Here is a 24,792-nt window from a genome sequence, read left to right on the forward strand (position 1 = left end):
TTATTACTATTTTTGAACATTTACGTTTCACAAATGACTACTTGTTTCTCCAAAGGTCAGTGTGATCTTTTAAAAGTCGATACAACAGTATAACTAGCTTGTTATTTGAGTGCAGAGACAACATATATTGTGGTGTTGATTCTAGAGCCTAGCAAATATATTTGTCAATATTGCCTTATTGAATATATATCATATTAGTGAGTATGTAGGCTGAGAAGTAATGATAATCTACAAGCAGTTGAAATTCCCTGGTCTGTCCACCAGAGAGTGCTGACAAGTTCATGTTTCAACTGTAAAATGTCCCACTCAGAACAGATCTACTTATCGAAACCATTAAGCACAAGATTTTTTGTCTTTTTTTTGGGGGGGTAATGCATTTTGGGTAATGTAGGCGTCAGATTTTACAATGAATGAACATTGCCCCCATTGATTTTGATGCTTTTTTTTTTTTTTTTTAAAACATCCGAGAGTGTGATATTAAATCTGGGGAGTACTTTACTACACAACTATAATAATGATCATCAACATAGTTTGATATTTTTTCTATACTGTCTGCTGTACATATGAATATATTATAACTTCTTACTGTTATAAGGATGTTGTACATCATATACCCGCTATTACCGTATTATTATTATATACCAGACTCACTACCCACAACATACAACCGTACCTAACATAATCCAATCTTCACCCCTAGATATTATTGTATATATACGCCATGTAACTGTCCCATGTTATGTCAACTGTCTGTTGTGTTTTATGTTTTCTAAGTCACTATGTCTTCCATGTCACTACTTGTATGTAAAAATACAAACTAAATATAGAATAAAAATATACAGGTGACAGCAGTTCTACTTATCTGCAAAACAAACAGTGTTAGAGGCCAAGTTGAGCAAAATCTTTATTGACCGAGAAGAGCAATCACAAATGATGATAGAATATACAACCCCACCAGCATGCCAGCGTTTTCATAGAAACTGTACAATGTGAAGGAATGTATGGAGCAGGAATACACATCATTATCAGAAGAAACAAAAAAAGTTTTACATCCATATGTTCTGGTACAGTACAAGTTGATTTCAATTTAATGTGACTGGTCAGTTGTGTTTTAAAACTCTCCTCCCTCATAAAATATTGAGCACGTGTTTCTGTGGTAGTGTCACTTGACCCTTCATGTCACTGAGGTCTCTATCTGAGAGGGTCACTGGGTAAAAAGGCCCAAGGCCTGGTCAGTTTCTTTCTCTCCTCCGTCAGTGTCTGTCTGTGTGGATGAGACCAGACACCGTCGAGGTCTCCGGCAGCAGCAGACGGTGCCTGGCTCAGCCTCCTCCTGTGCTTTCTCTGGTGCTACTCCACACTTGGGATCTCCTGACTGTGGGCTACGAGTTATGAAGCTATCTGAATGAGCGAGGGGGGGGGGGGCTTTGTAGGGGAATGATGTACATTAAGGCAAAGGGGAAACAACAAATAATAAAAAAAAAAGACTAAATTAGTAATGTTTGTCAGTTTTTCTCCACGTGATCGTAGTTAGTGCTAAGGCCTCATGGCTAAAAGGAACAAGAGTGCCGATCTGATTTTCACTGGGTTTGGTTTCTTTTCTTTTTCTCCAATTTTTTTTCAACATTCATTCCCCTCCAGTTACAAGGTTGGTTTATTTTGGGGGGCGGGGGCAGTGGGTGTGTGCAAAGCTGTATCTGAGTAACCTGTATAAACAGTCTCCACTACAACAGGGCTACAGATTAGTTGGTAGCGAGAGTAAGCCCTTGATATACAGACTACTTGATAGCAAGTGCTGCTCGTACACACAAGGCATGCTAAACAGACATGAATAAGTTTAGTTTAGACATTAGTTGATACATAAGGCAGCTTTTTTTTTTCTTTTTTTTTTTTTTACCCTTATACTTTTTTTTCTCCCTTGTTCACTTTGGCCCCAGTCCCCCATTTAAAGGGGAGTGGGTGAATACATTTAGGGAAGGGAGGGAGGCGCTGAAGAGCAGCTCTGAATGAATTGTTTTTACAAGGCAGGTACTGGTAATTATATCAAAAGACAGCAAGCAAGTAGGCAAGCAAAGGAATGCTGAATGTTGCAAGAGGGGGCAGGAGGGGGGAGCAGGTGGATGTGGTGGGGCCTGCTATGAACACAACAGCTGATTAACAGTGATGTGAATACAGTCACATTACACAACCATTGATACAATTATATAAAAAAGGCAAACAAAAGTTGATTGTACAGTTGCTTTTCCACATGTACTTGATACTGAGAGAGGAAGACACCATTCTGGAAAGGTGGAAGGCGGGGTTAATCTCTTCAAGCAGCAAAAAACTGGGACAAAAGAAAAAGAAAAGGGCTGGGGTGGGGGTGAGGGGGTGAGGAAGTAAGGTGCTACATGGCACAGCTCGGCGGGGGGTGGGGTGGGGGGGCAGTGAGTGATTGAGGATGGCAGCTTGGTGAACAGCGGTGACTCGTGTGCAACCAAGCAAATGTTGAGCAGGAAGGGAAATGCTGGACGGACTGACGGGGACGGGGGTGGGAGGGGCTGCTACTGCTGCTGCTACTGATGCTGATAGAGAGGTGGGAAGGGCGTCGGCGTGTTAAGACGGTGAGGCGGGAACTAAGGCATGAGAGCATGAAATGCACAACAAAGTAAAAAACAAAGAAGGCAGAAATGGTGGACACAGGGTGGGGATGAGGGGAGCGGCTGAGGAACGCACAGGGCTGAGGGATGTCGACTCCCTTGACCCCGCAGAACGCAAAGGCCTCTTTTAGTCTTTCCAGTCTTTCTTGATGTTGAGGTTCCACTCCCAGGACAGGTGGTCGTGCTTGTCATCGTCGGTAAACTTGGATTTGATGACGTAGTTGCCGCGGGCCAGCACGCCTTTAGGAGCCTCCTCCATCGTGGTCAGGAAGTCATATTCATTGGGACGAGGCCCGTAGCTGCCCACCATGTAGTCTGACTTATCAACTGTTGACAAATGAACAAAGACGGTAAGAAACTGCTTTTGTTCACATCAGGGTCGAGCAAACATGGGCCAGTCTTCAGGTGCAGCAACATTTTACAGATGAGGGGAAAACTATATCTTTTCCAATGTTTTTTTGTTTGATTTCTTTTGATTCATTTAAGAATAAAAATTCATTTATAAAAAGCTTATAGGATTATTTGTTAATGTTATTATTCATTTACTTATTTTGATATGTAGTGCCTCATAAGCATGAACATAATGAGAGGTGTAACTGATGTCCACACACATACACAGACAATGTGCTGCTTCATTAATGGTTGAATGACTCATTGTGAAACAGGCCAAATGATCATTCACCTGTCAATTATCTTATTAACTATTGGACTTCATTTCAGTATAATGTTTCAGTATCATCAAACAGCCTCTCCTCACGAGGAGGCATTGATTTATTGGAATTTACACAATCACTTTATGAACAGTGTCATCTTCAGCAGCTTTATGAAGAATTATGTACATTTTTCAATGTAAACTATGAAAGGGAAGAATGTAGCTTAAGCACAGGACATGTATAATTAACAAAGCATGTCTATATTCTGTAGGAGAAAAAAGGAAATATTAATTTTAACTGGATTTTAGATCGATGATGAAAGGTTTTCAAAAAATTTACCTGGGAAGCTGTTTGGCAACAGAGCCAAACAGCTAAATTCCAGACATCGGCACAAACACAGGTAACTAGTTTTAAATATTGAGCTTCAGTGTGTTTGTGTACATAATTTCAAAAAAGGTCAAGAGAAATGGTTCACTCACTCTTCATTCCTTTCCTGTATGTCTGCTGCACGTACTTCAGACCTGAAACTATTTCCCTGTTCACCTGAGGAGACAGAAACGTTGTTAGAGACAAAAAGACAGATGGTTTATATTTTGGTGATAACCAGGAGGAAATGGTTAAAAAATGTCCTTGAAACTTGACATTAGACTGGTTACTTCTAGGGATTTTTTAATGTAGTATGATAGCTACTAGTCTTAAAATCTGCATTAGGATTGCAATACTATTTCAGAGCTTTTGCGATTGCTGCTTCTACCTTTTTTGTCATTTCACCTTTTGTAATGGCAAGGAAGTAATAGAAGTCATTTCCTAACAAGAGGATAATGTGCTATCACTGTTTATGGAAGTTGTGTCTTGACTGAAAAACACATATTGACATTGACTTCTGTTCAATGACCCAAAACATTATTAGTGTCAAATTGAATCGAATCTTGACTGATCTTTAAGGAGAGACACATTTTCTCAACGGCAGCAGATAACAAGGACAGATACTCTATGAAAACAGCCATTACTCTCACCTTAAAGCTGATTTTTATTTTGTATTCAACTCCCTCCTTCAGAACAAAGGCCTGCTTCTTAAAGGCTTCCAGGTCTCCTGTTAGAAACCACAAATGAAAAAAAGCACAGACATCAATATTTTGTTTATCATAGTCACGGTGATGCCATCATTAGTAGAACCCAGGACACAATATCCTGCTATACCAAGCCAATGTTATGCATTCACCGAGAGGTTTTCGTTTGAGAATAAAGACATTTCATTTCCCAGGTGTTTCACACTGCCTTCACAACAGCTTGAATCTGAGGACCTGCTCTATAATGTTTCTGAGTCTTGAATGAACTTCATTCAGGGTAAGCAGTTATCCAAGTCACTTGGTGGGCCAATAAAATGAAAGCTCTTAATCCATCTTTGTTTCATTTGGGAAAGCTTTACGCAGAGACTAATGAATTGTCAGTCATTAGCAACAAGAACATCATCATTAAGGAGCACAAAGTGCTCTAAAGGAAGCCTGAGAGATGTTTTAATATCATCATTTATCAACAATGTGTGACAAACATAATGTGAGTGTTTGACGCTGGCAGGTCAGCTTTGACTCTATTCTACTCTAGTCTGCTGTAAAGCTACAACCACTATAATATGTGTTAGTTTTAAAACACATGAACACATTATAAACACATTTTTCTACGTTTACCCCTGACATACACCCTCCAGAGTGTGAGCCCCTAACACAGAGACTCCGTTTTAGTTTGAAAACTCCAGTGTGTCCTTTCAGTCTGACAGTGATGCAGACACCCGCGTTCGGCTTGGGTCTCATCAGTCACAACGTATACTTCCCTGATTCATGTGACCCATTTCGGGAATAAAACAACTACTCCCAATCTCTGTTTTCTGCCTCCATGATTGCCTCACGTGTTACTTTCAGTAAAAGTTCCACCTTGTTGTTACATTTAAGTCCATCTTCTCATCAAACGGGTAAAATGGGCACCAAACGGATTTTCCTGAATATTTTCGAGGGTCCCTTTAATTATAGCACCTACTGTATATACCTGCTCGCCTGCATATACTCACACACTGGATTAACACCAAACATCTGGTGCTGCATGCACATACAGCTTTCATATTCACATCGATCATCGCCCTATACAAGTATTTAATCACAGCCTGTGTCACAGGGTGCACATACACACTTTGCCATAGTAACATCATAATGTTGCCATGGAGTCAAGTTAGTTAGCTGTAGAGTACAACTTGAGTTCTGTTTTTTTTAGCTTCTATTTATTCCAGTTCTATCTGTCTGTTAACATGTTGGCAAACTGGCACAAATATAAGTACGCCAAATTAGCAATTAGCCCTTTCTGCTTGCAATGTACTCATGGATGGACTATCAATGGATTACTGCGATACTTAAGAAAACTTTAAAACTTTCTGATTGTTTTTTTCTATTATTTCTATGTGGATTTGTGGCTCTTGGTTTCAGTGTTAGCTTTCAGCGTGTTTGCTGAGCTGAGCATGTGTTGTCCTCTTCCTGGGCTTTCTTCTTTTAAACTGGTGCCTGGGTTTCATAATAGTCCAACATCAGATGGGACTGTTGTACAGAGGCTGCATTTATTCTGTTAGTGGAACTGATCTGACTCACTCACTAAGTTTGTATGACTCATCCTCAGCAGGCCTTTACTGTAACTTCAAAAACAACATAAATAAAATAAATCTGATGTTATTTGTAGCATCTGAAACTTTCTTAAATGGGCTGAAAAGTCTGTTTTTATGTACAACTGCTTTGCAGTTCCATTTTTTGGGGTGACTTTTCTGGGATGTTGTGTTCAAATGTTATTCTGATAATCTGTCCCCATCGTATATGTTAATGGATATAGACAAAGCATATATAACTATATAACTTGTATTTGAGCTGCAATGCTTGGTCTATTATATAAAAAATATTGCTGCAGCTAGTTTGGTAAACGATTTATTGCTTCAGTCACTTTTGATAATTCCTGCTTCTAAAATGAGATGATTTGCTGCTTTTCTTTGTCAGATGTGACAGTATATTATGTTTTGGACTGTTGGTCAATCAAAACCAGCAGATGAAGACATCACCTGGGGCTCAGAAAAAAGCTAAGTTCCATAAAAAAAAAAAACATTTTATAAACTGAGCAATTAGTTGAGGAACTTATCTTCAGATTGATTGATAATGATAATACTTACTTACAGCCCTATACCACATATTAAAATATTGAAATGTAATGCAAACTTATCCATCTAGTTATCCAGAGTACCCTGAATAAAACCGGGTATTAATACGGTTAAGTAAACAGCTTTTGTTTTTTAATTAGTGGAACTGAACCTTTAAAAAGAACAAATCCAGAAGCTCAGAAACATTTTGAGATACTGGGACACTTGATCTGCATTTCCACTGCAGGGACCTAGTTCCAATTTTAGTTTCATCCCCCTGAAAAGGCTGTGCTCCTGAAGAACTACTCTCTGATGGCCAAGGAACTGTCTGGCCAGTTTTCAGAACTAGACAAATAGAGGCTTCAAAACTGCTACAACTTGTGTTCAGATTATAAACAACCACTCCTCACTCACATCAATATTAAAACAGGGGTGACATTGTTTGAGGCTACTGATGTTTAAATATGAGTTATGTACTGCAGCTGACTTCCAAGCTCAGCTGAAAAAGCAGAACCTAGGACAGAAAAAGTAACATCATCATTACTTTGAAGACAAATCTTTCCTCCTGTGCAGGTCTCTTTTCCAACATCAATCCAATCATGACAATAACACTACAGTGTCTTAAAAACATCATAATGATGTGGCTTGTTTTTTAGTTAGCTTTATAGCTGAGTATCAGCAGCACTGTGGGATATTTGGGTTAAAAGATAAAATTACTGGCAGGGATTTTCAAAAACCCACTATTACTCAAAACCTAAATTGTTTAAATTGTATTTACTGTGTGGGCAGACATTATTTTTAGCTGAGAAAGTAGGAGAATCAGGAGAGATGAAAGGGAAGGGAGACACAGGACAGAATGTTCTGGATCGAATGAAATGTAGGCCAGCTCGGCGACGAGCGGCTCCAGAGACAGAGGTCTTAACCACTAAATCGTCACTGGGAGTAATGTAAATACATTTTACAGCCACCAGTCACACAGGAAAGAAACGCTGTTTATGTACCACCTCCATACCTCTGTAGGCGATCAGTGAATCATACATTATTTACAGCATGCTCGCGACATAGTCATACCTTTTGGACTGATCTGTAAGTAGTGCTGGATGAAAATGAACATTAAAAAAAACAAAAAAATCAGAGTCTGTGCTGGGGTCAATAGTGATGCTATATTTGACTGTGACAAATATAGTCACTGACGCTTTGAAACAGTGAGTAGACTAAGGAGAAAAATAGAAGATGGAATGTGTGGAGCATGATTTTGGCGATTCCACTTGGCCTAGATCTCAGTTCAACTATGAATTTTTGGATTCATCAAATACTGTTTATGATCTCTTCTAGTTTGATTTACGAGCTCCACTACCCCTCAAAAATGATCTGAGGGCACTCATTCTGATGAGTTACATCTTTTTTCTTCTGCAAAGGGCAAATATTTAAGTAAACAATCAGGTAAATCTTTATTTTTGTTGCATACAGCAGTCTGAACAGGGACTCACCTTGCAGGTCCAGGACCAAGGGGTTTGGGGCGCTTTCACAGATCAGAGACATCCGGGTCACCTGGACATTGGGAGCAGTGGGATCTGGGACAGGTTCAAAGAAACAGATGGTTCAATACAGACAAACAAGATGTTCAGACATACTTTCCAAGTCATGACATTTTTAGAAACTTTAATTTGATACCATTTAGATTTGTGTAGGATGCAGGTTGGTTACCATGATTTGTATTATCCTTTAAGTCATTTTACGTAAAATACTATTAACTAGAGAAATCATAACATCAGGATGGAACACAAAGAGTGACTGAGTGTAAAATTAATGTATTGGTATTTGTTGCGCCAACACTTGTGTAGACAATTTAGACCAGGCTCCAAATATTTACATGAGGCCTGCACATGATGTGTGTCTCCTAACAAGCAGCTGTTCAAGTGCGAGGGCTCAGGGGAGCTGAAATCAGAACAAGTCGGCGGTAATTAGAACAGCCTCTGGATTAATTAAACTTCGGCTTATTCTCAGTCCCACTGAAGCAATATTTTATCTGCACTGAAACACAGAATACTGATAATCACAGGATGAAGGAGCCATTTGTAACTTTTGCTATTGTCACACAGCCACTGTTAGCATTAACAGCTGTTTGCCTCCCAATCTTATCAAGAGCATCACTGCAAGACAAGAGATAATGATACATCCTCTGAGCAGTGCTACTTCTTCAGGGCAGACTGGACTACACTGACTCACTGATTAGCACACTAACTTTCAGTAAAAGAAGAAGTGATAGAAATAGAAGCAACAAAGGCATCAAATTTGATCAAGAATTGCATCATTTCATTGGTATTGATAGTGATTAACAAATGTCTGGTATTGTGACATCTCTAAGCTGCTCGTAAGCTCAGTAGATGTGCAGCTCAGGAGTAACAGACAGCTGGTGGACAGAGCTGTTGAAATCTCTCAGTTTAACTTAAGCACATCATGTCATTGTTTTAAGTTCATCACCTAAAAAGCTCTGAATCTTGACCATCACTATACAGGGCTGTGAAGCATCTCCAAACTGTCAGCAGTCGAACTGCGTTGTGGGTAATCATCGTTAGTCTACCCAGGTTTCTCTCTGAGTCTGACCACAATGTGGAAACAGTAAAAAGGGCATGGATGTGACTGAGGTGTGCAAAAGCTTCACTGTTTAACCGTTCATCAAAGAAACCATCTGCTCAGCCTGTGTTGTGCTAATGTTATTATATTAATAGAGGATATTTACTCTCGGTGACGGACGTGGAAACAGTAGCCCTCGATCACAGAGTGTAAAATACAGTGTTCCCGGAATTTAAGTCCACTGCTACTTAAAATGAGCCAACTATATTTTTAACCACTAATTTCCTGTTTTTTTTACTTTCTCTTGCCCCCCCCCCCATACACACACACTCAGACACACTGCATTACCAATCTGAGCAACCCCAGAGCCAAGCAGGGCTTCCTTATATTTGCGTAGGCTCTCATCATCCTTATCCAGCTCCTGGATCTCTTTCACAGTCTTTTGGGCTGGTGGCTTGTAGTTCACCGGTTCTGGCTCCTCGTTTTCGGCGGCAATGGCTGCTAGCTGCTCTGGAGTCACCTCATCCTCAGCCATGTCTGGAAACAGATTGCGTGGTGCAGGGGGGAAGAAAATCAGGGGGCATTAATGGCATATGGGGAGGAAAATATAGCAGGTAGAAGCAAAGATCAGGAGAAACAAAGACTTTTGAATCTTCTTGTATTCCCTAGTAGACATTTGCCGCTTGGAGGAAAGGTTGTAAATCACTGGACGAACAGATTACCACTACAATAATGCCAGGGAGGAATGCTGATGGAGGGCATCCAGCCTACTGGATCTGTAGCTGCTCTGTGAGGTTGTGCTGATAAGGCAGCCGCAGCAGCATTTCTCTATACGCTGCTGTAAATGACCTAACTGCTGTGTGATATCATCTGAACATATTTCTCTGAAAAAACATCACCTCTAAGAGCCATGAATGAAGCATCATGAATCACATGATACAAAGCCCATCCCTCAGGTGGCGTGGCCCCTCACAGGCCCACACATTATTTAGGTCAGAGGAAAGGGACTGTGATCTGAAGCTTTAAATTAATAAAAATTGGTTTAAATTTCATTGACAGCAAATGAGCGCGTTTGTTCATTCTGTGTTTCCTATGGTAGGGTCACCTCTTTCTAAGGAGGGTAGTGTTGGAAAAAATTCCTCTACAGTGACATAATGAGTAACAAAAGCAGGAAGAGCACTGTTTATGCCAAAAGACTTACAATTCACATTAAGACCATCCTACCTGCAGCACTTGCAGGCGCAACAGGCCCCGAATCCCTAGTTGAGGATCAAGCAATGCAGTGTAGACACTGAATCATTATGATTTCTGTCCATTCATTAACGTTACATTCTCCTGCAACATCTCAGACGTTTATCTTTAATTACTGAAGTCCAACGATTTTCATATTGTAAATAACATTTTGAGCTCTGCTGCTCCAGGAGAAATCATTAGGGTGGTTCTGTGTACAAGACTAATTTGCAGTAACGTGGAAAAATCAGCATGTTTTTCAAGGATGTTAACTCTTATTTGGGCATTTGTCTGATCCTTCACTGTAGTGCCAAACATTGAGCTTTTCCACAGGTCAGAAAAAAATGGCACTGTAGATCTGTGTAAGACCTGCTACAGATGCACCAGAGAATATTTGACATTCACCTGCAGCGATTCAGCTGAAACTATCAGTAAATTAATCGATTTGTTCATTAATATAAAACAAATCTGCATCTGTTTTGATAATTGATTAATTGTCAAAGTCATGACAAAGATTGTAAGGTTACAGCTTCTCAATTGTGAGGATTTGATGTTATTCTCATTTAAACTGAATCTCTTTGGGTTTTGGACTGTTAGTCAGACAAATACAACAAAAAACAATCATCCCAATCATCATATAAGACTTGAACTTGTGATGGCTTGTGATTTTTAATGTTTTCTGATCTTTTATGTACAAAACGAATGTCTGGCTGATCAATAAGATAATCATCAGTTGCAGACATGCATTTGGCTATAACTACACATAACTAACTTTTACTTTCATCTCCAAACAGTTCTGAACCACTAATAATGCTTTAATACCTATTTGACATCCGTTTACATTACACAACACTTAACATTAAACAACGACAACAACCACAGAATCCTTTCTGCAGCCAACCTCAACCACAATGCTAAGTAAATTGTGGTGAACTGATTGAGAAAGTTTAAAGGCATGATAACAGGTGCAGTCCTATTATTAAACCACTGTGTATTAAAAATAGAATTCCCATTACTGATGGACATTGCAAAATTTGAATGAGGAGACAAAAACAGCTGTGAAGTATTTAATATCTTGAGTCGTTAGAACAAAAGTCCATAATCAACTATTGCAATCCCTTTAATGTAAATATGGTTGCAGATCAGTGTAAGACCTGCAGAGACAAGATACAGATTCCCCCGTCTGGTTTGAAGTCAGAGTCAATGAGGATACCTTTTTCAGGGTCTCTTGTCTGACCTGCCCAAACTAGCAGCTGAGTGTCTGTAAGCAGTAAAGGAATGAATTCTGCCGACTGAGAGGCTTTAGTATGTAGTCGTAAACATGCCTGAGCAGGGGCCAAAAACCTGCTTAACAGGCACCATTAACAGGTGACTAATCCAAGGTTTGGAGAATATCTGTAAAATGTTGTAATGCTCAAATTTGACCTCAACTGGTTGCACAGACTGTCTATGTTCAAAGCTCCCTTTAAAAAGGAGCAATTTGTAAGTTTCGCTATTGCAACATAGGCAACATTAACATTAACAGCTGTTTATTTACCAGACTAGAACAAACGGTGCAAGTTCAGCTTCGTACTCCATCCCCTTACTCGAAAGCATCCCTCTTGTTTTACTTCTATTTCTATCAATTCTTTTCCTCTACTGAAGTTAGCATGCTAACCAGCTAGCCCCTGTCTGGTCGGACCATGTTGTCACCTTCCAATACCGAATCAGTGTAGCATCCAGTCTGCCCTGAAGAAGTAGCTCTGCTCAGAGCGCGTATTCTACCCTAACACAACAATGGCTGAAGATCTTGGCAAGAATGCTAAGTAACCAGTTCTTAATGCTAATGTTGGCTATGTAGCATTGGCAAAACTTACAAATAGCTCCTTTAAATGACAGTCAAAGGATATGATTTTCTGGTTCTAAAAAATGTAATCGTTATATATAAGCCAAGTTCTCTGGTACCTTGGGATATTAAGAATCTGACTTCAAATGTCATTCAACCTGTATGAAAATGACTGTGTAGATCCAGCAGGGGGCTTTCAAGTGAATGCATTAATGCATTATATAACTGCTGGCATTAAACTGTCACTGTGGTGATTTTTTTTTTTTTTTTTTTTAAATCAAGGAGTTCCTCTCCCCTCCTTTTAAGTGGAAAGGCTTACCGTGCATGGATGAAGTAGCAGGATGTTAGTCTTAATGAAAAAGTCCATGCTTTACTGTGTTTTCTTTGACGTAACAATTGATCATGTTCTTCTTGGTCATTCTGCTCTGACTGATCATGTGTGCTCTTTTTCCACAGTTCAATGAGTTCAAAGGGAGAAGACAAAAGACGGAGTTGTCCAAAAGTAATAAAAAAAAAAAAAAGAGGCCTCATCAAGTACTGTCACACAAAACGTCAACACATCTCAGGATTGCACTGGAATCCAATGTGACAGACCTACCCCACCCAGCTGGGTGGGAGGAAGCAGCCTCTAGCCAGGAGACTGCTCACTGAACAAGACAGGAATCTAGAAAGTTCAAATTCATAGACACAACGAGTACAAGGAAGGCTGGAGACTGACTCACTGAAGTTTACCCCTTCTGTCTGCCAGGGCTTCTTCTGTGTTAATGTATTTTTAGTATTAAACAATAACAAACTGCAGGGCGACAGCACTACGAACCCAGTATCTTTCATGAATAATTGTCAAGTTCACAGAATTATACTGAAAATATGTCAACAGTCGTTGACGAATTATCATGTTTTCCTATTGTGGTGAATGTATGACTTACATTTTTTTCTGGCACATTAATGTCACAAATCACAGCTCCCAGAAATCAGTGTAATAAATAAACCAATATTTCCTATAATGAAATGAGCTGTGATGACATGATTATGGCTTCTTTAAAATGCAACAGAATTATGTAATGTCCGCCAGTGTGTCAAGTCAAGACTGCTGTCAAGAGGCTAACCGCAGCTACCGTAGCGATAAAACAGCAACTTACAGTCATGACTGGGGGGGGGGGTAGCCAACGCTACCATTGTGGACTGGCATCTTTTCAGTAAAACCGGCTAACATACTGCTTTTGACAGCACGCCACGGTAGCGACAGCGCAATGTTAGCTGCAACAGCTAGAATGTCTGAGTGATTAAATGGATTTGTAATAAACAATGGGGCTGAACTTTTCTTGGCGCCGACGCTCTCACATAGGGTGGGACTGAAGAGAGAGACAAGTGGCTAGCTGGTTCGCTGGGAACAATTCAGCCAAGCTAACCAAAGCCGGCGGCTAACATTAGCCTGACAAGTTATCACCAGCTGACGGAGGCAAGGAGTGAAATCAAAACGGTTTCAGCGACGTGCTCCGGTAAGGATTATTCTTAAAATGCTGTTATTAGCTGCCCATGGATCTAAGGAGACTCACCTTTATATTAAATGCAGTAGTGATTTCAGGTGCCTTTGCAGTAAGTGCGTTCGTTGCTCTGCGCTCCTGTGCAAGTATGGCGAACAAGGGAACGGCGCCGCCCCGTGCGCTGCCCGCGCAACGTTTGCCGGAAACAGGTTCGCGCACGCAGCACGCGGGCAACGTGCTGTGAGCCATCAAAAATCACGTTCTGATCTTTTACATATTTACAGTATATGGTTTTGAATGTATTTTTCCGAAAGCTCGTTGTTTAGGGAGAAATACTGAGTAATCTACACTCCTCTCAATCGTCGACTACTGCGATGGAGAGCAGGGGATTACAGAATATGGTGACATACGATGAAAACAGATTTCTTTTTGTTCTCACCAACAATTGGCCTAACTGAGGAACCAAGACACTTACAACTAATGTCCGAAATACAGTTGTCTGAATGGTGGTCATGCTTCTGTTTAACAAACTGTAAACTCTCATAATGAGACCAGATAACGTTTGAGAGAATATAATAATTTTCCACTAACAAATGAAAAGCTGCTACAGCCTTACTTATCGTGGCATAACCTGCAGTTTGTGTTCGCTAATGTGAGAATGTTTAAAATAGATAATGATGTACAACTGACATTACTTTTGTCTTCTTGTGCAACATTATGTTTTAGGATTATCATACTTTTATACCACTGATTGTCACTTGTGGAAAATCCAGCAATATACGCTAACTTCAAATTTTGTCAAAGTTTAAGGCATCAGAAAAGCTAAAGAGGAACTGATCACAGACAATATGAAGAAATCCGAGAAGTCTAACAAAACTATAGAACTATACATTTGGTCACGTTTGGTTTTCATCCATTTTTTAAAAAAGGCAGACAATGTCAGTTAAATGTAATACAAAAACACGGCAAAGACAATTCAATATAATGTATTTATGTACAAAACCCTTTGAAATACGTTCATCATGTCAAGTGTACAGTACCAAGTTACTAAACTCATGTACATTAATTTTTAACAGTACATTAAACAGTCTGTCAGACCACTGAATCAAGTTCACATGATTAAAAAAAACAAAAAACAAAAAAAACGAACATGTTGCAGGCTCAAGGTAATCGTCCATACATTTGGAAAAAGGGCACAAGAGCTGGTGACCTAAGAGAAAAATTCTCAAAACATAAAAGTTCCCCAGAAAACATGGCTACAAAAATACTAAGAAAAAAATAAAATCAATAGAATACAATGGTCCATACAATAAAATGGCTTCAGAACAACTGTAATAAAGTCCGATCGACCATATCAGATTAACCTGATCTTTTCTTTTTCTCTCTTTTTTTTCTTTTTTTAAATTCATGTCCAAAATAAGAATAAAGGTGATGGAAGCGGCATCCTCTCCGAGTGCTTCTAACTGGTGTCCATCTGAAACTAAAACATGAGAAACATGATTATTAAAACAATCAATAAATATTCCCAGTACAAAATTAAAAAAAATCATATTCTATCCAAGTACATACCTTGGCATTGTAAGCATCCAACTGAGCATCCAACTCTTCCGCAGAAAGTTGAGGTCTGTTTCCTCCTCCTCTTCCACGACCCCTGAAACCTCCACCGCCGCCACCTTGCCTCCTTTCCCCCCGGTCTCCGCGTTCTCCCCGTTCCCTCCTTTCAAACTTAGGTTGACCAAGCCTGCTCCGGTCAAACCCTCCGTTTGAACTGCAAAATTACCAAGAACAGGGAGGCATTTTAGATGAGATGTTACATTCACAGTAAATCAACCACTTACAGACGGGTGACAAAGTAAAGAAAAAACAACACGAAGGGGCTTAATAATGCTCCTTGGTATTGAATTTACAACTCTACTGGAGGGATGAGCACCATTCTTCCAAAAGATATTCCCATATTTGGTCTTTTTATGATTGTGATTGAGAGCGATGTCTTAACACGTCAGTCCAAAAATGTTACATAGGGGATTTGGTGGCTGAAGGTCGTAGCATATGATTCACATTATTTTCATGCTCATCAAACCGCTCAGCAACCCTTATTACCCCAACGGGGGTATTGTCATCATGGTTCTCTGCTAATCCTAATTCCTTTAAATTGTCACCCATCTGTACATATCATAACCTTTAGTAAGCTTGGTGCAAAAGTGTTTGTCTGTGGTTTCCTCATTATTCACAATCATTCACAAAATCCTTTCTGGATCCAGAGCACATGGCCACTTACCCTTGTGTGGATTGTCTGCTTTGCTCATCGACCTCTGATGATACTTGTTGGATCTTCATTGGGCGGCCTAAAATATTTCAAAATGATGAATGTTTAAAACATGCGAGATCCCTTAAAGTGCTTCTAAAAAAGTACCCAAAGGAGAGAGAGACATCCTCACCATCAAGTGGGACACCATTATAGTGCTTCATGGCCTTTAGTGCATCTGCCTTAGTTTCAAAGTGAACATCTGCCGTTCCTTTACTGCGACCAGACCGATCATAGTGTACAGATGCTTTCACCAATGTTCCAAACTCTGCAAACAGCTCCTGCAAAGAAAAGTACAATTATGAGTCATGTCCACAGCACACTGACACTAGCAAAGTGGATTAATAGGGTTTAGTGAATTACCTTTATATCTGAATCAGAGACGCCAAAGTCCAGATTGGAAATCAGCAGCTTGCCGCTACTTTCCACAATTCTTTCAGCTGGTGCACTTTGTCCTCTGCGTCCACCAACATGCTCCTCAAACATGTCATGCTGCCACTTGTCTGGTAACTCTCTGGGCTGTGGAGAACAACAAAAGAAAACAACACTTTCTTCAGATATTGTGTTCTGCCAAAAATGTTGATGAATTGGTGTTCACAATACTACAGAAATGTTAATTGATCACAAATTCCCAATATATCATGCCTGAACGCTATGAAGAAGGCTAGATTAAGACGACTATACAAAGAAACAACAATAAGCGGCAGATATAGGCCTAGAAAGCTAACCGCTTTGTGTATACCCAGCATGGCAGTTACTCCCTATAAACAGCATGGGGAATCAGGCCAGGGGCATCATCCAGGCTTTCCATGTTAGAGTCCGTCTAAAGGGGATATTTTCCTTTGTTCGAATCTGAAATCCGTCCCATCGAGATGGTGGTGGAGTCGATGAAAACGGTTTAAGTCCTTACAAGACTGAATTGGGGAACCGGCATTTTCTCTCTCTCTCTCTGTAGCCATTTTGAGATTCAAGATCCAGCCCACAGCTCCTTCGGCTGCATATCGGCGAGGATACTAAATGTATTTAATACTTCAAAAATAAAAACCGTCGGGTAATTCTCGCACGCTGGCAAGTGGCCCGCTGCTGATTCTCCTCGACTGACCACTTCAGCTCAAACAAGCACCACGCACAGCAGCCATCTTGATAATGGAGCCGTCCATGTCTCGCTCGGGGACATCGTTTTACAAACTGTTTTTGTCACTGCTGCTCAAGGAAAGTGAAACAAGATGATGGTGGAAACAGCCCACAGCTTAACACCCAGAGTAGGTGCCGTCGTGTAGAAATGTGAAGCAAATCACGGGGCAGATAAAATATATTTCACTTTAACTACATCGCTTATGGAAGTCCATTATTATGTAATCGCGATTGATAACAACGCATCACAACACCTCGCCATGTTACTCTTTAGCTCCATTTTAACTGCTTCTCTTTCATACCCTGGTGTACGGAGTGGATCTGTTGTTTCTCTCACGGTTGAAATTATTCTGTCGACTCCGCATTGGCCTCGACGATCCACCGGCACGAGCTGAACTTCCACCCGACCCGGATGATCCTCCGCCGCGGCCGCGGCCGCTGCCTCCTTTCTTGTTCAACTTAATAATGTCGTCCAGAGACATACTCATCTTATCAGACATCGTGGTGCTTGAGCTTTCAGCTAGCGTTGAAGACGAACAAAGAAGTTTTGGCGTCGAGAAGCTGTTAAGCAGTTGTTTACCTCTGGTGGCGCGATGTTGAAACTAACGGAAATTGAATAAATATTATGCGGAAGTGACGGTAACATACTTATCCCCGCCCCATTTTTTCCACAAAAAACTTTATAGAACAATACTTACAGAGCAGCTTCAAACTAGACAATAAAACTTTTTTTTTTTAATAAAATGAAATGGCGTTTTTTTTTCTCATATAAAATTATTTGTTTAATGAATACGATGCTTCGCTAAAAGACAAACCAATGACTATACAGTATTGTTACTGAGAGCAGATAAAAACAAAGCAGTAAACAGTATTCAGAGAAATAAATTAGTTTACCAATTTAACTGTTAGGTGAATTTACCAACACTTATAAAACAAGGGCAATACTGATTTTGTTTCATATTTTCAAAATGTTTAGTTCGGTTTAGCTCAGTTTAGTTCAGGTTTTTACTGTCCCACAAGAGGAAATTCTTTTTTGCAGTACGGCAGCACAGAAACATAACACAATAAAAACACAATGAGACCACTGAAGACATTAAAAGTACTGTACATGCAAAACAGAATAGGCTACAATTAAAAGTTCAAAAGTTGATAGAAGGAAAACAGCAACAAAAACAGAACGGGGAGAAGATAAAAGTGCTAAACTACACAGACAGCCAAGAGGCAGTTTATGTCAGAATTAAAATCATTTATTTTGCATTGAGTAAATGAAAACTTGGAGACCTGTTGAACCAAATTTCAGAAACCTGGATCCCTGGCCAGAGGGAGAAGGTGTCAAATTCCTTAAAAACAGAATGGCTCAGATTTCTCTTACATCTACCTTGCATTTACTCACCACTTTGACAATGTAAGAGAGCAATGAGAAAAGCAGAGAAATATGTTTGTTTGGGTTTTTTTGTTGTTTTTTTTAAATTACCCCATTACTTTCCCTTTTTGTCTAAAACAAACACCCACTCTGATTAAAAAAAAGAAATCACTAAGAACCAAGTACCAGATGTTATTATGTTTGGAGATTGTTTTAATGATGAGTTTTTCTTTCTCTTTTTTTTTACACCATAACACTTATCTGTCGTCTATAATAACAATTTAGTTTGCAGATTAAGAACATAAAGTGTGAAAATCCAAAATAAAAGTAACACAACAGTTAACTGGAGTGCACCTGTGGTAAATTCAGCTGATTGGACATGATTTGGAAAGGCACACACCTGTCTATATAAGGTTAATGCAATCCGATGACTGTGAAACAGATCGTGTTTTTGGTCATGTCATGATAATTTGTGTTATATATTGGTCACCATGAGCCAAAACCACAATGTGTAGGAAAATATCTTCCTTTGGTGCCATCCAGTGGTCATCAATAAGAACACTGTGGCTGACAACAATGCACGTCACTTGATGTTTAAAATTGTTTGAAATCTGTGTTGAATTGAAAATAACTGAATGCATTCAGACCCATTTAGCTGATTTTTTTCAGTATTTATTTGTAAATACATATTAAAGAAACTGCATTCATGTATTTTATTACATGACAGAATGGGCAGCATCGCAACTGAAATAAAGTTGTAGTTTCATTATATTCACCACCAAAAATATTGTCTTTAATTTTAAAATAATTGTTAAATAAGTAAAGTGAGGCCAGATAAAACTTCTAAACAGTCCCCTGCAATAGTGCGGATGCTGTTGGGAAAGCCAGTGCCATTATATATAAATTCAAATTATTTATTTTTATGACTGTGACAAATTGAACAGTGAAATGATATCGTCAGAAAAAAGCGGTCTGGACAATGATAGATGTGGGTTCTTTTTTAATGTCTTTCATGTAAAGACACCACCCTGGTTATTGTTACTATTTTAAAATTTTAAATATTATAAACAACGCAGAGAAAAACAAGAACTATAGTCTCTCAGTGAAAAAAACTATTGTCAGTTATTTGCACTCCACCAGCTTCTACTTAAACTGAGTCAGGAGGGTGTTTAACTAGATCCTGCTCTACCTTCTCCGATACGGACGGTAGGTGACGGTATACAACTAAATGTTGGTATTGCAATCCGCCTCAAAACTTAAAGAAGAAGAAGCAGCAGGTAGTCTGCGCGAGTGCTGCCAAAGATCCTCTATTTGTCTGCTGTCCCTGGTGCCGCCTCCCAGTTCCCAGCATGCAGCCTGTCGTACCGGAAGCAGAGATTCCCCGGGTTGAAGTATTAGGTGGATGTTGTTGACTAACAACTGAATATAAAATGATTTCTAGTTTGCAAAGACACATCACATGTTAATTCGTGGATATCTGAAGGAGACTATAGACGCTGCCCCGTAAGTCAGCTGATATATTTGTGAACAACTAGAAGGAAAAAAAGCTAGAACAGAAGTTATCTGTGAACTGTAGCTCACATGCTAACGTTAGCTGCTTTGCTTCATATGGGGGTGTGTGGTTGAGTGTTTTCTGCTCCTGTAGACTTGTAGGATGAAAGTAAAGATCCGACAGTGGAACGGAGTGGCCTCCTGGTTGTGGGTGGCCAATGATGAAAACTGTGGGATCTGCAGGATGCCCTTCAACGGCTGCTGTCCAGACTGTGAGTAACCGAGCCAGCGTAAACGTCTGTGGGTGTTGGTTTCATATGCTGAAGACGGTGGTGGACAAAGTAGTGCATTTAGTTAGGTATTGTTGGAAGAATAATATTAAGATTAAAAGAATACACGTAACTAAAAAAAATAGATATATTCTAATATAAAATCAGTATTAAATAGTTATTTATGTCACAGGGATCTTTAGCATTTCTTTTAATTCAAACAGATCAGGCGTCCCTTCCTACCAGAGGGTTGGGTAACACATCCATAATTTTGGCCTCAAAATCTCACAAGTAAATCATGACATCATAACATAGCATATGTTTGTTCACTTATTTATTATCATTGTCACATTCAAAACTAAATTGATCATTATCAATTAATGCAGTAAAAAAGTAAATTCTCATCAACAATGTGCAGCAGTCATTTCCTCAAAGGTTTTATAAACAAAAGTTAAAAGAAATGCACAACATCTGCAGAAGTCCAAATTGAGCTGAAAGGATGTAGAATAAGAATGACTTTTAAAAATTTAAATAGCATACTGAATGCGCAATATTACTGTAAATAAACTGTATGGATGATGTCTAGTCTACCATTTTACACTAAATGGGATTCCGAACTTCCATATATATCAATATCAAGATTGTATCCCGATGGTGACTGTGGGTGTACTCTGAAATGTTTTCTGTTCTGTTTCAATCACTTGTAAAATTACAGCAATAATCTAAATATAGCATATTATAATACTGAAAAGCACTAAACATTAAACCATAATTTAAATTACTGTAACAGACACTCAGCACATTACAGCATTTTGAGAGTAATCAAACAGAACGGTGAGGTCAGGTGAAGTTAGTAGCACTTACATTATGTTGCAATGCTGCTGAACAGGGAAATGATAAAATAAAGAGAAATGTTCTGCTTGATTCTGAGGACTGAGCATGTAATTTAGTATTTTGCTTTGCTATATATGCGATGTAAGAATTTAGCATTTTGGCTCTTATAATTAAGAGTTTTGCATATTGTAAAATTTCTGCCTTCCTGTTAAAAATCTGAGCCAAAGCAACTATTCCTTCTGATAATTCCAGTAGCTCACTCCAGGACGAGTGAACTTGATCGATCTTTCATTTATTGTTTTACGAATGCACATTTGACACTTTTCCATGGATACTCATGTTTTTACAAATAAAATCATTCATGATTTTTGTATAGTTAGTTATAGACAGGTGGAAAAGCGTCCAGTACAGTTTCCCCTGGGTTGGCTTGTGAGACTGTTGGCTTCTCTCAGGAGAGCTGCTAGTGCTCTCAGGACAAGCTTCCCTGCCATCAGCAGCAGAGCTGCTACCATCCTCGCTGCTGTGGCCAGATTTCATGTATTTTAAAAAGGCTGATATTTTGGCCTTACTTTCAGATGTTTTGGGTTGATGTCTGTGCATCTTTACTTTTAAATTGCCACATAACATAAGCTTTTATTGCACTTGATGTAGCGAGCTGTCTGCCTGCCTGTCCTCTGCTCCGCTCCACTCAGTGTGTGTGGGCAGGGGATAAGACACACACACGGTGAAACAGAAAGCAGAGAGGAGAGAGACACCACTGTTATTGACAGCAAAACACAGTAGAGATTATCACTCTGAGCTGAAATGAAACGAAGGGGAAAAACGAGAAAAAGCATTTACATGTAAACATGTAAATGATGTAGTAATAGTGATCTATAAACAGGTATTTCTTTTTTTTTTTTTTTTACTTTTTTTTTTTATTTAAATTTTCAATTAAAACAATTACAGTGTCAGGTTATACACACTTCACGACGCAATTATTCTCTCATCAGAGTCCTTATTGTCCAGTGGTGGTGGTGTCCTCTTGCTGTGTTCTATAGTCTGTCCATTTCTCCCATTTTTCCTGAAATTGTGTCTCTTGTAATCGTAGTTTGTGTGTAATTTTTTCCATTACAAATATTTCTTCCACAGTGCACACCCATTGCTCCACCGTCGGTGGTTCTGCTCTATACCATAACCTTGTTATTGCTTTTTTACTTGCAAAACAGGTATTTCAATACATGATTAATAGTATTTTTTTCTTTCCAAATAATACATTGAACAGTGGGAAAACTGATATGATACAGTATTGAAAGTCTAATTTATGTCCTAAATGGCAATTTAAATTGCGTTGTGAGAGTTGAATTCTTTTCTCAGTATCTCTTAAAGTAAAACTAAAACAACATGCCTGACAAACAACAACACCCACTCTTTAGTATGAATTGTAAAATATTAAACTTGTTTTGCAGGCAAAGTGCCTGGAGACGACTGCCCGTTGGTCTGGGGTCAGTGCTCCCATTGTTTCCACATGCATTGCATCTTGAAATGGCTGAACTCGCAGCAAGTCCAGCAGCAGTGCCCCATGTGCCGACAGGAGTGGAAATTCAAAGAATGAACCTGCAGAGGTGCTGCTGCTGTATGCCTGTAGAGACTCACGCAAGCCTGTTCATGTGTTTCATTTTTGTATCAGTTGTAAATAATGTTTTTGTACTTCTCCATCTGATAAAACGCAGAACATTTTGAATATATTGCATTCTCTTGATAAATGAAGTATGTAATTAAATAAATAAAACAGATCAATATCACATGCACTGTATGCCTCTTGCTTTGCATGATGCATGTAAGTGACTGTTTCATCAGTGTGGTTGACTGCCTGATTACCCCAGAAGCCTCTGTGGCAGCTGTTTTGAAGCATATGACCTGAATTTCAATGTGCTGCAGACTGTTTCTGATTTTAATCCTTCTTGATGAGATTAACCAGATTGTTTTGTGTTTCCAGTAATGACTCTGAAGAGGCACTTTAATATGTAGTTTCTATCAGGTTAAAAACTTTCAATTTGTTATGTTAATATATTTTGGCACACTAATCCATTCAGACCAAGTCGTATCTTTAAAGCTCCAGTAGTTGATTATTTCCCCCTTTTGAGCTGCTTGGGGATAATGACATACCTTCACAGACAATCTGTCTATCCATCCAGCAGACAGAGCAACATTTGGAGTTGTGTTTCTGTCCACCTGATGCATGGAAGTCCAATATTCTCTCACCTATTAGCTCTCTAGCTTTGTTCTCAAACTGAGAAAACTAAAAACTACATTTTAGCTGCTAAATGCTTCTCTATTTTCCTCATTTATTTGCTAGCTTTTTCATTTGGTGCTGGGCAGGTAGTGTACAGTGATTTAAGTGTTTGATATTTATAATTAAAAACAGCTGCCTACTGGTGCTGGGGATCTGCAGAGCTGGGTCACATTTCTCTGTGGGTTTGATGTCAAGAGTCCCAATTCACATTACTCATACTTATTTCTTGCATTGTTACAGTTTTTCTCTGTCGCTTTGGTACATTTCTCAGATCAGAATTGAAATTCTCAAAACTACTTGTTCAATCTTCACATCATTGTGTCACTTGTGCAAATCAAAAAAGCAGTTTTTCATTTCTTTGAACAAGTTGCAAATGCTTTGGTTCATCATGCAAATGATTATGTTCAATTCTCTGCTGTTTCCTACATTATCAATTGCTTATGTCATGTTGATCAAAATGTATTATAATGCGTCTCTGTGAATAGTCTCACCCCCCACAACATTTAGGCATTAGTTCATCGCATAAGTCTTTACATGCAAAATGGTTGAACAAGTTGTCATAATATGTCAAACATATCTCTATACATTTCCATTTGACTTATTTTTCTAAATCTGTCCTGAATTGGTAAATTGCTCCCAGGTGAATCTTGACTTTCTCTAATGAAGGGAAAAGTGTGAAGCATTAGATCAACAAGTGATCAACCAGTTTTCTGAAATTCTCAAAGGTGCATCTCATGAACCAACTGGCAAGTATATATATATATATATATATATATATATATATATACATAGATATACATATATATACATATATATATATATCTACATATATATACATATATACATATATATATATATATACATATATATATATATATATATATACATATATATATATATATATAATATATATATATATATATATATATATATATATATAGCCGTAGCACAACACAATGTTACAATGTCTGACAATGGAAGGACAAGGAATTGGACGGGGTCAACAGCCAGAGAGAAGAAGAAGAGGAAGAGGAGTGAGGCTGCGTGGCGGAGGAGTTGGGAGGCAAAACAGAGGAAGAGGCAGACGAGGCCTTTCTGTATCGCAATGACATGGTCTGTCAACAAATTACAGTACAAACAGTAAAAGCGTAAATGTGAATCTTGTCCAGTCTCTTGCAATCAATACACTAAGGTGTAACTTACAATTTACAATAAGTGTCATCAAAACTTTAGCCATAGTTTACATCAGAACATCCCTCCAGAGTAAACTGTTATATTGACAACACGACTAAGCAATTTGACTCTTATCCGTACACAATAACACAAGGACTTGTCATCTGATGGCAGTGACATGTTCATTGACACAGATATTTACTTTTGAGAGATGAACTAAGGATTTTGAGCAAGAGACTGGCTTTTGCAGGTAATCCATGGTGTTTTGCTATTTGTACGAATTGTTTTGAGAAATTCACTCACTGTTTTGCAAATGTCGAGGATGATTCGAGAAATGTACCAAAGCGACTGAGAAAAACTGTAATATAAAAAAA

General features: G+C 38.9%; 3 protein-coding genes across 3 annotated transcripts; 1 reads left to right on the forward strand and 2 right to left on the reverse strand.

Annotated features, from left to right (window-relative positions):
- Positions 1-891: 891 nt before the first annotated feature.
- On the reverse strand, positions 892-13,764 carry LOC130166098 (rho GDP-dissociation inhibitor 1-like). The gene is made up of 6 exons (XM_056371436.1): positions 13,647-13,764; positions 9,384-9,572; positions 7,949-8,032; positions 4,309-4,385; positions 3,772-3,835; positions 892-2,966 (listed from the first exon to the last, which is right to left on the reverse strand). The coding sequence occupies exons 2-6, from the start codon at positions 9,568-9,570 to the stop codon at positions 2,767-2,769; spliced, it is 612 nt and encodes a 203-aa protein (XP_056227411.1). The 5' UTR covers positions 9,571-9,572; positions 13,647-13,764; the 3' UTR covers positions 892-2,766.
- A 785-nt stretch (positions 13,765-14,549) lies between these two features.
- LOC130166335 (THO complex subunit 4-like) lies at positions 14,550-17,623 on the reverse strand. Its single transcript, XM_056371880.1, has 6 exons — positions 17,316-17,623; positions 16,243-16,398; positions 16,013-16,160; positions 15,853-15,919; positions 15,144-15,342; positions 14,550-15,054 (listed from the first exon to the last, which is right to left on the reverse strand). Exons 1-6 carry the CDS (start codon positions 17,511-17,513, stop codon positions 15,034-15,036), a joined length of 789 nt encoding a protein of 262 aa, XP_056227855.1. The 5' UTR covers positions 17,514-17,623; the 3' UTR covers positions 14,550-15,033.
- Positions 17,624-19,721: 2,098 nt separating this feature from the next.
- Positions 19,722-22,754, forward strand: anapc11 (APC11 anaphase promoting complex subunit 11 homolog (yeast)). Its single transcript, XM_056368766.1, has 3 exons — positions 19,722-19,879; positions 20,022-20,139; positions 22,419-22,754. The coding sequence occupies exons 2-3, from the start codon at positions 20,031-20,033 to the stop codon at positions 22,562-22,564; spliced, it is 255 nt and encodes an 84-aa protein (XP_056224741.1). The 5' UTR covers positions 19,722-19,879; positions 20,022-20,030; the 3' UTR covers positions 22,565-22,754.
- The last annotated feature ends 2,038 nt before the right edge of the window (positions 22,755-24,792 follow it).

Source organism: Seriola aureovittata, chromosome 3 (assembly GCF_021018895.1).
Source record: "Seriola aureovittata isolate HTS-2021-v1 ecotype China chromosome 3, ASM2101889v1, whole genome shotgun sequence".
Taxonomy (NCBI): Eukaryota; Metazoa; Chordata; class Actinopteri; order Carangiformes; family Carangidae; genus Seriola; species Seriola aureovittata.

Coding starts and splice junctions, on each gene's coding strand:
- LOC130166098 (XM_056371436.1), bottom strand. CDS start 9,570: ATGGCTGAGGATGAGGTGACTCCAGAGCAGCTAGCAGCCATTGCCGCC. Junction 3,836..4,308: donor AAATAAAAATCAGCTTTAAG/GTGAGAGTAATG, acceptor CTGTCTCCTCAG/GTGAACAGGGAAATAGTTTC. Junction 2,967..3,771: donor ATACAGGAAAGGAATGAAGA/GTGAGTGAACCA, acceptor ATTTGTCAACAG/TTGATAAGTCAGACTACATG.
- LOC130166335 (XM_056371880.1), bottom strand. CDS start 17,513: ATGTCTGATAAGATGAGTATGTCTCTGGACGACATTATTAAGTTGAAC. Junction 15,343..15,852: donor AGCAGACAATCCACACAAGG/GTAAGTGGCCAT, acceptor GTAATTTTGCAG/TTCAAACGGAGGGTTTGACC. Junction 15,055..15,143: donor TGGATGCTTACAATGCCAAG/GTATGTACTTGG, acceptor CTCATGTTTTAG/TTTCAGATGGACACCAGTTA.
- anapc11 (XM_056368766.1), top strand. CDS start 20,031: ATGAAAGTAAAGATCCGACAGTGGAACGGAGTGGCCTCCTGGTTGTGG. Junction 20,140..22,418: donor CAACGGCTGCTGTCCAGACT/GTGAGTAACCGA, acceptor CTTGTTTTGCAG/GCAAAGTGCCTGGAGACGAC.